The 13,729-nt window shown below is 42.8% G+C and overlaps 1 protein-coding gene across 3 annotated transcripts in view; it reads right to left on the bottom strand.

Moving 5' to 3' along the window:
• Nucleotides 1-13,729, bottom strand: part of DLC1 (DLC1 Rho GTPase activating protein) — a 295,408-nt gene that overhangs the window by 12,347 nt on the left and 269,332 nt on the right. For all 3 annotated transcript variants that reach the window (XM_056855264.1, XM_056855262.1, XM_056855263.1), the window contains 2 exons: nt 9,026-9,089; nt 1,766-3,189 (listed from right to left, as the gene is read on the bottom strand). In XM_056855264.1, coding sequence (XP_056711242.1) covers nt 1,766-3,189; nt 9,026-9,089 — 1,488 coding nt within the window. The remainder of the gene's footprint in view (nt 1-1,765; nt 3,190-9,025; nt 9,090-13,729) is intronic.

Genomic DNA, 13,729 nt, shown 5'->3' with positions numbered 1-13,729 from the left:
AAGCAAAGGCAACCATCATATAAACCAGGAACGTCAAACCCAAATGAACCAGAGTTCCCAACTCTAATCTTACAGATGCCACATCTATATTTCTTTTCACAAAGTACATTAACTCCACTTCAGTTTCTTAGGCAAAACTCCTCGTCATGATGCTCATCAACCCATTGCCCAGTTTTCACTTCCCTGTGGAGGGAAAGACCACCAGGTGAGGTGAAAAAGACAGCATAAAAAAGAGAGGGTCCTCTTCGATGTCTTCTACCCAGTCTCTGCCTGCTTCAGCTTTCCAGGGTGAGGGCCTTTTGCATGCCTCAAGAGCTTTTAAAGGATTTAAATGAAATGCTTGTGAGTCAGGCATGCCAACCGACCAGTAGTGATGCCCCAGTTCTGGATATCTGCGAATTGCGCAGTGTTCAGCAGAATGTCTGTGGGCCATATTGGAGCTTCAACATCTCTGACATAAGCTAATGAATTATTATTTTAATAAGACACAGTGGATTAAATACTTCAGGAAAACAAAGCTCGGTTTCAGAGTCTGCACATAACTATTGCACGAAACGTGAAGGAACAAATATACACTGTCTTAGATACTGCTCTCCTTGTGTTTTGTTTTCTGCAGCCTTTCTACAGCATCTTTATATCTTAGTATACAGATCTTGCAGGAACCTTATCGCTTGGATGGGCCTAGACATAGCCTGGGTAAGTTATGAAGTGATCCAATCTATCAGTAAATACAGAGCAGAAAAAAAGAGAGGCTGTCGTAGATTGTTTTGAGATTTGTCTGAGCACCTCTTGACCTGCCCAGTTGTGCACACAGTAATTTGCTTTAAGCTAACAGAGAAACACATTGCTTTGAGACATACTGAACATTTTTAGATTTTGTCCCGTTGCATTTAAATGCATTCAAGATTCCGGATTCACCTTTATTCACACACACACTCCACCACAGCATATTTACTGCAAATTAAAGAACACATCTTGTTGAAGCAAGATGAATGTCAATATATATATATATATATATATATATATATATATATATATATATATATATATATATATATATATATATATATATATATATATGAATGAAACGAGACTGAGGAACAAGTTTTTTTTTTTAAACTATTCTTATTTTGCCAGGCCTTTGGGAACTAGGAAATGAATTGTGCACATGCCGCTGACCTTACAGCTTGGCTCTGTCTTTTTTATCATGTTTTTATTTACTTAAAACATTTATTAGCCACTTTTCTACCTCGTGGCACTCCATTTAAAATCTCAATTTGGACTGCCAACAAATAAAAATTAAATCAGCCAAATGCAGTCCTAAATAAAATTATCTCCAACTGTCTCCTAAAGATCAAAAGTGAGGGGGCCAGGCAACCTCCCTTGGGAAGTTGTTCCATAATCATGGGGCTGCAACCAAAAAGGTCCTCTCTCATGTTCCCACCAGACAAGCTTCTTTGATTGGTGGGACAGTCAGGAGGGTCTCTCCCTGCAATGTTAATTCCAGGGCATATGGAAGATGGTCTTTCAGATACCCTATTCCCAAGCCATGTAGGGCTTTAAAGGACAAAACTGATACCTTGAATTGAAAGATACTTTGACAATTCTAAACTGGATGTAGAATATACATCCAAAAGTAAACACAAATTAACAAAGAGTTCCTCACAACTCATTCTCAAAAACTCACTGTAAACAATTACCCCAGTTTTGTTTAAGGCACCCCTACCTGCTAATACCACCATACCTAAGGCTTGTGTTCACTGACCTGTTTGAACGTGTCAACGATGCCCCCACCCCAGAGTCTCTTCTTTCCTGGATTCCTGTGGACTCTTCTGTATCGTTCAGAGAATTTCCCGTGCTGTCAAGATCACTGGGTATTGTTCTATCATTGTCCACATCCAGGAGAATCTGTTTGGGAGAGGAAGGGCACGGGGAAACCGAGTCGAGGGCTGAATCAGAGTCCCCTTCGTCGGAAAACTTCTCCGACCACTGGTTCACTATTTTCTGCATGCCTTTAACGTGATACAGAATGTCATCCAGCTCAGGGAAAAGGTCTTCGTTTTCAAGGTCGGCCAGGTCACCTGTGCTGGAATACAAGATGGAGCCCGGCACGTTATCATAAATGCTGAGGCGACTGCACACGGAGCTGGAGGAATTGCGCCTTTTCCCAACGCTCAGATCTTTGGAGCTGTCGGAACTGTTTTCCCTCCGGAGGGCGAGATGGCTGCGCCCGTGAAAGCTCCCTGTTCTCCAGTTCACAGAGGGGCTGCTGTCCGATGGAGAAAAGTTGCCATTGGAGAGTGCTTTGGGGAAAGTTCCAGGCTTGTGGTCCTCAGGAATGAAAAACACAGTATCTTCCGCAAAGCTCTCTCTGTTCTTAAAATTCTGCTCTATGACATCACTGAATGTCGATTGGTTGAATGGGTCAAAGCCTTCTAGATACATGCCCACTCTTTTGTTGTAGGCGCTGAGGCTACGTGTCCTCGTGACGGGGCTTGGGGTGCTGACGGCACTGCTCGTTTCCGATTGGCTGCTGCTACTGCTCGTCTGGGTAGAATTGGAGACGCTTCTTTTCCGTACCATAGGGACGTTGATGTGGTTGCCATTGAGGGTGGAGATCTCGACGCAATTCAGCTGCTTCAGCTTCTCTTCATCCACGCCTTCCTGCAAGACGGGCCCACTGATAATGAGGCCAAGTTTTGAAGGGGCTTTGTTTTTACTGTGGTGGGAGCTTTTAATTTTTAAGCTCTCCATCCTCTTTAACAGGCTTCTTGTTTTGGACTTGGTGTTCTTCTCGGTCGTTTTCACGCCGAAGCTGAAATTGGACAGCTCTTTGGGAGAAGGCAAACTGCTGAAGGAGTCTTCATTGGCCACGGGGTTGCCTGATGAGCCAACGCTAATCACTGAATTGGTTCTGGTGGTGGATGCTTCGCTCTGGGACACGGCTGGGTGACTGCTGCTACTGCTGATGCTGTGGACAGAAACTATCTCTTGGTGCTCACTGAGGTCTGTCAGCACACTTTCATGGCTGGCTGCACTGCTCAGGTGAGCCTCGACTGGGGATGTGGCGTTTGGAGCCTTAGGAGGGAGCACGTTGAACTCCTCAAGCCTGGACCACCTCTTGCTGTCCCTCTGGAACGTCCATTTGCCACTTATTGCACAAGGCTCATCTTCATCAGAATCTTCACTCTGAAATGAAACGAGACGTCCACAATGAAGACAGTTCCGAATTACACATCTTTGGATCGATTATCTCAATGTCCAACTGATCTAGACATCTCCCTACAAGCAGCCAAATGTTCCCTCCAAGCCACTGGGTTCACCCAAGGAGGACAGAATCCAAAATGAAGGTAAAATTTGGAGGGTAAAAAGCCTGTGTGTGCTGAGAAGACCCAGCCTTCTCAATGGAGATGTGCTGAAAGGTAACAAATAAATGAACAAACCGCAAGCTCCTGTTCGTGCAAGGATTTGGATTTTGCCTAATGTCTTCCCCCACCCACTGCTCCATATTTATATGTTTTTGTTGAGTTTCCAGCCCACCCCAGTTAGCACTATCCTGAGTATACAGGCAACCCAAGCACCAACTGAATTCTGTTGTAAGAGACAGAAGGTCAGGTAGTACTAGAACAAGTAGGTCCTCTGCCATTTAATGGTAAGCAATGTACATTTTTCAATTTCAGTTGCAACCGACACAGTGAACAAAAAGTAGTACCTTTTGTGACAAGCTTACATTGAAATAAATGCGATTAGTCTAAAGGTGCCGTTTCTGTTTTGTTTTATTTTTTTTTAAAGGGGTACATATCAGAAAAATTGTTTTATCAAATGAAGGGAACTAGAGCAATCAATGCAATCTGCCCCCTATTGGTCACTGCCACTAGACCTGATATGCATAGATATTTAACTGGATGCCATGAAGAAGATGACGACGCAGACGAAGAAGAGTTGGTTTTTATATGCTGGCTTTCTCTACCACTTAAGGAAGAATCAAACCAGCTTGCAATCATCTTCCTTACCCCACAACAGACACCCTGTGAGGTAGTTGGGGCTGAGAGAGTGTGACTAGTCCACGGTCACCCAGCTGGCTTCATGTGTAGGAGTGAGGAAAACAAACCCAGTTCACCAGATTAGCCTCTGCCACTCATGTGGAGGAGTGGGGGAATCAAACCCAGTTCTCCAGATCAGAGTCCACCGTTCCAAACCTCCACTCTTAACCACTGCACCACGCAGTCAATGAAAAACTATGGAATGCATGAAATGTTCAACTGGAGTCCAGGAGGGCAGGGCATGTTGGCCTCTATTGACAAGGCTTCCCTGTTTCTTTTCCTGAATGTAATTAAGAAGCATTCTGAATTGTAGCAGCTTAACCCCTTGCCAATCTTAAAGGTTCTCCAAGGGTGACTAATGAGACCGTGAAAGAGCCTATTAGACTGGTGCAGCTTTGATGACTCCGGGCTTTACACCGTCTTGCCTTCTTCCCATAACCCAGCAGCTGGCGGTGGAAGAATGACTGAGAAGGGTCTTTTTCAGACTCTGCTGCAGGCAAATATTAATTTGACTGAGAAGTAGAAGTCTGCTGAGGGTGCACATAAATAACCGTCAACATGACTGTTACCTGTTGCCTTTCCCTGATTATTGAAGAGGCAACATTCAAGAGGGATTTCAACATACAAAGTTTGTTCCACCTTTCAAATCTGACACTAGAAAGCTTTGCTTTCCACTTAACATGGGACCAAGAACACTGTCGATGTAATACCCTTTTATTAAGAGCAGCCAAAGGACACATCACCGTCATGTGTCATTTGGTTGGTCCTAATAAAAGATACTACATGAATAGCGTTGTTGGTTTCGAATTTTACAGCACAGCTGTAAACAACTTTGTTGAACATGAAGGAGAGACACGTTACGCAAATGGATGAAACAAGTGAAACGCTTATTCTTTTGGTTCCCCTTATTTGCTTTTATGTTTTTTTAGACTGCTTTTCAGCGCTTGCTTCCAAACAGTTCTTAGTATAACACCCCAATGGGAAAGCTCTCTGAATAGACTAATGAGGGAATTACCAAAGAAGAAAAGGAACAGGAGATAAACCTCTGTCACTTATAATTGTTTTGACAAACCTACACTCATTCCCCACTCTCCATGTTAAATTCTCTTGTGCTATAGGCTTGAGATTTCTCTTTAAAACAACAATGCAATGTAATATTTCTAAATCTTTAGCTTGTCTGAAGATAAGAATAATTTTCTCAACAGAGCTATCACACAAAGGTTTTGATTCTTTCAGAACTGCACCGGGCTGAGGGCCTGAAGGCAAGTACGTTGCCCGGGTCACACAACCTGCCTCTGCCCTGCCGCGATTCGCAGCTACAGGCGTGGGGCTGATGGATAGTTTATTTAAAACAGGATTAACTAACTATTCACGAAGGAGGAAAATGTGCGTTACTGACAGGGAGGCAAAAATATAGCAAGATGATACATTGCCTTCAAAGCATTGTACACGTTTAGAAAGCTAATGCCAGCACTCATAGATCAGGACATGTGAAGAACATAAAAAAGCAATATAAAAATATTTATTCTGCTCTTTCTCTCAGCTGTTTCAACACTGAAACAGACAGCGGATTTGGGTGTGGCCATATTTTAAAGAAAAAGACCACTGGTCCACTTAGCTCCCCCTTCTGTTTCCTCGGGTTGGCAGTGGTACCTCAGAGATCCAGGTTGGTTGTACTGGAAAGCTCTTGCTCCATTGCTTTCTAAATCGTCCTGCTTTCGGCAACCTTCCAGAGTTTCCCTAGCTCTGCTGTGATTTTTCCAGCCTACTCTGGTACAACCTTTCCTGGAAGATTGTACCCAAAGTGGGTTTGGTAAGGCATGCCGCATCTCTCCGCCTACAGTCTGCATCATTTCCCCACTTCTACTGGATGGCCTTTCGGTCAGTTTTTTAAAAAAATTATTGGTTTTATGTTGTTAAAACACTACAGCAATATACTGACAACCAGTAACAATACAGACATACCTCGTTTTATTGCACTTTGCTTTATTGCACTTTGCAGATATTGCATTTTTGAGCAAGTCTTTCGTTGCCATTTTTCCAACAGCACATGCTCACTTCATGTCTCTGTGTCACATTTTGGTAATTCTTGCAATATTTCAAACTTTTTCATTATTATTACTGTACATGTTTTTAGACATAATGTTATTGCACACTGAATAGACTACAGTATAGTGTAAACATAACTTTTATTTGCACGGGGAAGCCAAAAAAATTGTGTGACTTGCTTTATTGCAATATTCGTTTTATTGCAGCGGTCTGAAATTGAACCGGCAATATCTCCGAGGAATGCTTGTAAACCTCCAGCAGAAAGCCCATTGGTGGCAGGGGGAAATGGCCAGCAGGAGAAGAAAATGTGGAGTATTTCTCTGTGTGGAAGCACTGTGGCAGCTGCGAATGCATTTTCAGCAGCAATTGGAACAGAAAGAGAATCATCCCCACACCAAAGCAACTCTCCCCAACTGCTCCTTAATAATCTTGAACTGGGGATGCCGGGGACTGAACCTGGAACCTGCTGCTTGCAGAGCAGGCGCTCCACCACTGAACCCCTATTTTTAGAGGCCTGCTGAATGTTCTGCCACTGGGTTCTGCTGGCCGTCCAAGTCAAAGTTAGGAGATTCCAAGTTAGGAGATATAAAGGAGAGCTATGCAGATGTAACCGCATACGCTGTGCATATAATATGCTCTTGCAGCTTTCTAGTGCAGAGGTGACAGTCATGTGCTATCAGTTGAATGCGGAAGTTACTGTGCTTTTCAGTGCTTGCATGGGATTGACGCTACTCCCAGGTAGGTGCATAAGCAAAAAGAACCTCTCTGTCCATTTGAACATCACTTATCAGGAAATGTATCTGTGGCTGACAGTGGTTATTATCAATTTAGAATGAAGTATTTGCCTTGGATACCAAAGAATCAAAACAGTATTTATCTCGCAATGAAGTCTTTGAGTACCAGCTGGTGCTGGTCTGTGGCAATTCTGAGGCAACAGTCATTTTTAAAAAACAAAACAAAACTATTTTGATACTGACAGCTGTAACATTTTTGCATATTACTAAATCCTGTGCTGCTGATAACCGGATTTTAGTAATTCTTAAACTTTGACATTTTTAAACTGAAAATTGGGAATGGGTTCCACTCAAGATTAGTGTTCTTACTTCAGCCTCTACATTCTGTGGCCAATGCCCATTTACAATATAATCTATGCGACAATAATAAAAACTAATCAATAATGGATCAACACACATGATCGTGGAAACCAGAGCCCGTACGTTCTACCTTCTCATGCGTTTAAGTAAACTAAAATTACTACAGAATCTCGGATGGAATCCAGCTCCATTAAAACACATAAACTCCCATATGAACCCGCCTGAAGTTAAAATCAGCCAGCGAGACCCTACTGTGTATTTATTTTGAAGCCAGTTTAGCTTCTACAAGGAACCGAGTCTTTTTGACTGCTGCTTGGTAGTTTAGTAGGCTGTTCATTTAAGCTTCTTGCCTACAGCATTCCATAAACGACGGTAATTTGGTTTTGCTGTGCTTTGAGGAGTTACTCCTTATCATATAGATTTTCCTGAAGCTCTAGCTAGATTATTCACAGCTGGATGGTTTAGATGGATTTCTGTTATCATTGTAATATTGATTCCTAATTGTTTTTGTTCCCTGTTGAAAAGTGGTATGGAAATCCCTCAAATAAATTTATAACATACCAGTGGGAATTTCGCTTTTGACTACAATGGGAATCGAGTAATACCCTTCATCTTTTGGAATCTGATCAATACTTGCTGAATGCACCAAGGCAAGAGGATGTAAAATAGCTCTGCCAAATAGCTGTGTAGTATTTAGAATCAATGTTCCTATGGTCACGGCAGCACCATATTGCCTAAGGGGCAACCTCACTCTGTGTAAGACTTTGGAAGTAAAGCACACATTAGTGAATAGAACATACTACCAAATGAGTGTACATAGCATGGCGGCTTTGAGCAATGGGCAAAAATTATATGAGTGCTGCTTTTGCACAAGATCTACTGAGATGAAGAAGAGTTATGCAAGAAGAATTTCAATGGAGCTTGTTCAGGATCATCTTGTGTCTCCAAGTGCCTGTCTGCTACTAACATTTCCAAGGGGCTCTACAACTCTTATCAGTACCCCCCTCCAAATCATTCATTTTGGCTCATTCCATTATTTGTGGAAACTAGATTCTCTGGTACCACGAGCAGGGTACCGCAACAATCTCTATGTTGTGAAATGTCCTTTCCATGTTGAGACAAATGTGTCTCACTTTTATATCTTTTTTCAGCAGGCCTTGATCTTAATGTGGCTTACTTCTGAACAAATATTCTTCCATTCCTTTATTTATTTATGTTATTTATAGTCCGCCTTTCTCACATGGACTCAAGGCAGAAATACACCCAGTGAGCCAGTACAATCAACAAAATGTAGGGTTGCCAAGAGCCAGGTGGTGGTGGGCAAACCCCCGCCAATCCACCTGGCTGCCCGCTGACCAGCTGAGGGTTGGCGGGCAACGCGCGCACGTGTGCCTGCCCACCCACCACGTCATTTCCGGTTTACACCCAGAAGTGCCGCATCACAAGGGGCCTTTTACCACTCAAACTCCTAGTTTGAGTGGCAAAAGGCCAGTTGTGATGAGGCACTTCCGGGTTTAAACTGGAAGTGATGTGATCGCGGTGGCGCGGCCGCGCACATGCAATCTTTCCCTCGCCTCAGCCCCAAAAACCTCCCGCCGGAGGAGAGGGGGGGACCTGGCAACCCTAACGAAATGGGACATTCAATAACCCATTCATTAAGATAATGAGAAGTCAGGAAGCACCAGAAAGAACTGAAGCATAGCATAAGTATTCACATGATACATTAAGCGGTACAGAAATTACATAATAGGATCCTACTTATAATAAGCTCTATGCAACAGTACAGACTCATGTAATCAGGCTACAAGAATATCCCTCCAATGCTTGAAATGCACTTACCCGTTTCCTGTGTGGACTGATTTCTAGCTTCATTGCTGCACATTTGTTTAAAGTATTTAAACGCCTACAGAAGGAAAACACAAACAAACACAAAATTAACAGTAAACATGGCAGTTTGCAATAGGGGCTTATTTTGAGCCCAGGATTATTGGGTAAGGTTTGTCTGAGCTTATTTACATACAAATGGACATCTCAAAATAGCAAATGTGGTATTTGTTTAGCATAACATCAGCCGGATACCAGAATTTGTGGGGTAGGTGGGATGCAGGTGGAGGAAAGTAAGAACAAATTTCCTAAACCAGTCCCTTATGAGCCTTGACAAATAAAGGAGAGTTTGTTCAATGGGAGCCCATTAATCTGGGGTAACTCTAGTTCAGTGATACAAGCTTCTAGTTCTTTTAATGGAAAACTAAAAGTGCCTTCTAGGGACTTAACTTTTTTTTTAAAAAAAATACTGCACTCATGTATGAAATAAGGAGTAAATAATTTAGAATAAGCTGCCTGCCTCTAACTGTAGTGGTGTGGCACTAGGCTTGGAAGTGGCCATCTGTGGACTTCCACGCCACATCTCTTAATACGGTACAACTTCACGCACACCAGCACTGAAGAGATGGGAAATTTTTACTGCTACTTAGGAATTATTTGCTGCAAACAGTAGGGTAGGCCTGTGAACATTCAGACGTACACAATTTTGATTTATGTGGAACGGTTGAACAACTTTCCACTCCGTAATGTTATCACACTGTGTTGTGCTTTACCCTGATTTTCCAAGAACCAAATTTCATAAAATGTGCTAGCATACAGTATACGGCTGCCAATCTCCAGGTAGTTACTCCAAATCTAACACAGATCAACCATACAAAGTATAGCTAAACAACAGACTGTATTATACAATAATGTTGACAAACACATACAAAACGTCCTATTTCTTAAGCATAAAGACACAAAGTCACAATATTCCAAGGTTTCTAAAATTCGCTATCCTAAAGACAGACCAAAAGTCCAACAGATACCAATTCTAGGTTTTTTTCTTCTTTCAGGTGTGGATTCCAGGTAAGTATTACACAGTCCCAAAGCAGGGGATCAAAAGTGAAGAGGAAGATGGCCATTTCAGTTCTTCATTAGTTCCACTTCACCAACCTTATATATCCCGTCTCTTATTTCATATTAAAGAATCCACATCCAAGAATCTTTCATAAGGTTCCTTCCCAGGATACCAACAATTTTATTTTTTAACAGTCTTCCAACAGGTTCCTTCTCAGGATAGTAGCTGAAGATCTCCCGCTATTACAACTGATCTCCAGCCGATAGAGATCAGTTCACTGGGAGAAAATGGCTGCTTTGACAATTGGACTCTATGGCATTGAAGCCCCTCCCCTCCCCAAACCCCTCCCTCCTCAGGCTCCACCCTCACCTCAGGCTCCGCCCCCAAAATTTCCAGGTATTTCCCAATCCGGAGCTGGCAACCCTAATAAAGTACCTCATAGAAGTCAGGCACTATACAAGATAACTGCTGCTGAGGCACTGTGTGCGGCTGAGCTGATCAATAAGGGTACTGCTCTAGACCCATATTGGGGAAAAAGCACATCTAAAACTATTTCAACCTGGTTTAACAGTCTGTGTCAACTGCAAAAAGCCCTGGAAATCACAGCACATGAAGGCATTTGGAATTATGACAGGAATCCTTGTCCTCTTCACGAAACTACAAGTTGCCCTTGCTTTCCTTGGAGAGAAAGCCATGGCACTTTAGGCTTGCAGCGTTGACATGCCCAGATTAGGGGCTTTACTGGCCCTTTAACTCACCAGGAACGAATGGAGGCAAGAGGGTTAAGATGCTGGATGCAGATTCCAACTGGTGGGATTACACCCGCAGTCACATTCACAACGGCTTGGGGCTGAGAGGTCCCCCTATGGAATTGCCAACACCACAGCGACCTCTTAGCTCAGCTTGCTCCATTGCTATTGTAATGTCTGCCAGTTCCTGCCCAGACCAAATATGAAACGTCTGCATTTCTTCACAGGTGTAGCACTTAAAATACAGCAAGTGAAGAAGCAAACACAGGTCTGGACTGTTAGACTTAATGCTGCAGTTGGGAGGCATAGAGAACAAACAGGCCAAGGAAAAAGGCTAGAACGCTTCCCTGTGATGTTTCCAGCACAGTCCTGTGCAGAGTTGATCCAGTCTAAGCTCACTGAAATGAATGAGCTTAGACTGGAGTAACTCTCCTTAGGATTGCATTGTTAGGTCATTTATGCATGGGAGTTTTACCTGAGGTTCGTTGCTCGCTGGACCCACACTTTCCTGTTGGGAATCTATGCACCAGAAGTCTCCAAGCTCAAATCAAGTCCCCGCCCTTAAATGCTGCTTTGTAATTGGCTTACTTGTTGTTCTTACTGTGAGAGAAAATTCTCCCCCTAAACCCAATTGTCACATAAAAAAGGCATTTTAAGAACAAAAAAACAAAAACAAATGGAGCAATCTGAAAGGAAGGTGGGGGGAGAAATCCAAGCCTCAGTTTAAAAAAGCCTTTATTCTGCTCAGAAAGAGCTCCGAGGAAGCAGGAAGCATTGTAATTGACTGTGAGAGAAACCAAACTTGCGTGTCCTACACTTTGCCTTACGCACGGGTATTTCACCTTGGCTGAGCTCAGGGGAGAGGGAAGAATCAGGTTAACAGAGGAACAGGAAGTCCTGGAATTTGTGACGGAGAAAAGCGAGGTTATCTCTAATGGACGGAAAACTCATGCATAATTCCAAGGAATAACTGATTCGGACTGGGGGCCACCGTGAGTGAAAGTATCCATGCATAAATCACCTTAGTTTCTTATGTACAAGAATTTTTTTCTTTGCATGGCGAAACGTTTTGTCATGTGAACCCAAATCTGCAGTCTAAAGGGTTTTGACAAGACACAAGTTTGCTACTTCATGTGTTCTTTGTGACAACTAGGCTGAAGTGGTACATCAACATCCTTGAATAGAATCATAGAGTCAAAAGGGACCACCAGGGTTATCTAGTCCAACCCCCTGCACAATGCAGGAAATTCACAACTGCCTATTCCCACACCCCCAGTGACCCCTACTCCATGCCCAGAAGAAGGCCAACAAAAAATTCTCCAGGATCCCTGTCCAATCTGGCATGGGGGGAATTGCTTCCTGACCCCAAAGTGGCAATCGGCATTTCCCTGGGCATGTCAGAAAGGGCCACGAAAGCCGAGCACTGACACAACCCTTCCTGTCCTCCCTCTCATGATAGTAGTTGCCGGCTTTTCCAGATCCAGGATCTTCCTCATTCTGAATAATCAGAAGATCAACAAAAGTCCTAATTGTAGGAACCGTACAGTGCAATCCTAAAAAAGAATTACATCCTTATAAGCTCATTGACATCAGTGGATTTACAAGGGTGTGATTCTGCTTAGGATTGCACTGTAGATTTATCACCAATATTACTTTGCACACAAAATCCTAGAAGAAAAATAGTCATTTGTTGAACACACTGAAGACAAAAAAGAAGAAGCTTTCAGCCTGAAATTGGGTATGCAGTTCTGCCTACTGTTGTTTGCTTTCACCCTTCCCCCTAGTCTACCAAGCTGAAAACCTCAAAGAGGGAAACTAATTTTCAACCCTTCAGGTGCCTAGATTGTTCTTTTCAGTACGTAATATAATTATTTTCATTATAGCCCCAGGACAGCTCTGCTAATCTCTCTGGCAAAAGAAAAAGAAAAAAAACAGAATCCATCCCCCCTCAAAGTTATACAGTTTCTCACACAAAGAATGCTACACCATGCGCAAAAATTAAATCAAATGGATTGCTTAAAAAAAATTGCAGGTGTTTAATTAAAACCAGCACCTCAGGAAATATACTTTTAACAGGTAGGCTGAATTCTCGTTCTATGCATTTGTGCATGTATATTATCATCTCCTAGGGCAACTCTAATGAACAGCTGGAGGCCAATGAGAACTTTCCACGGATCCCTACAGATGCAAGTTGTCGAAAATCATAAATGACAAGACTCAACCTTTGCAGCACACACAGCTTTTGATGCGAAGCAAAATCAAGCTATTGCTGCCCCCAATTAAGTGTATACACCGTGAACTGAACTCTATAATTCCATTCCATTTAGTCCTTCTTTGATGGGGAAGAACAAGATTCGAATCCAATAGCACCTTAAAGGCAAACAAGATTTCCAGGGTATAAGCTTTCAAGAGTCAAATCTCCCTTCTTGCTCCTCTACTGCGGGCCAACACAGCTACTCACCAGAAACTTGAGGGGAGGGGAGTAAGTCATAGGACTGAATCCAGTACTTGCAGCTTGGCTTACTTTCTTTAATGAGACCAGTGTAGATTTTCAATATGGCGTCCACTGACGCTTTACCTACTGCATTATTTACATTTAGCTTTAATAACGTTCGTACCCAGAGTAGAAGACTGTGCGTACCCAGCGTAGATGACCCCATAAACATAGCCTGCCTAGTAAGTGTCATTACCTCATTACCTGGGCACACAGGAAAGTTGATGGCAGCGACACAGTTCTAGAAGTGGTTATTTAAACCCCAACTCACAGCTAAATGTGTGAATAGGATCTGGAGAAAATACAGAAAGCATGAAAGTTCCACCAATGGCCACTCGTACATGTGCACTCTCCTTGCAGAAGAATAGGGTTACCAGCTCCAGGTTGGGAAATACCTAGATATTTTGGGGGTGGAG

This window comes from Euleptes europaea, chromosome 9 (genome assembly GCF_029931775.1).
Source record: "Euleptes europaea isolate rEulEur1 chromosome 9, rEulEur1.hap1, whole genome shotgun sequence".
NCBI lineage: Eukaryota > Metazoa > Chordata > Lepidosauria > Squamata > Sphaerodactylidae > Euleptes > Euleptes europaea.
The sequence above is the reverse complement of the archived record's forward strand: the minus strand, read 5'-3'. Positions and strand labels throughout refer to the sequence as shown.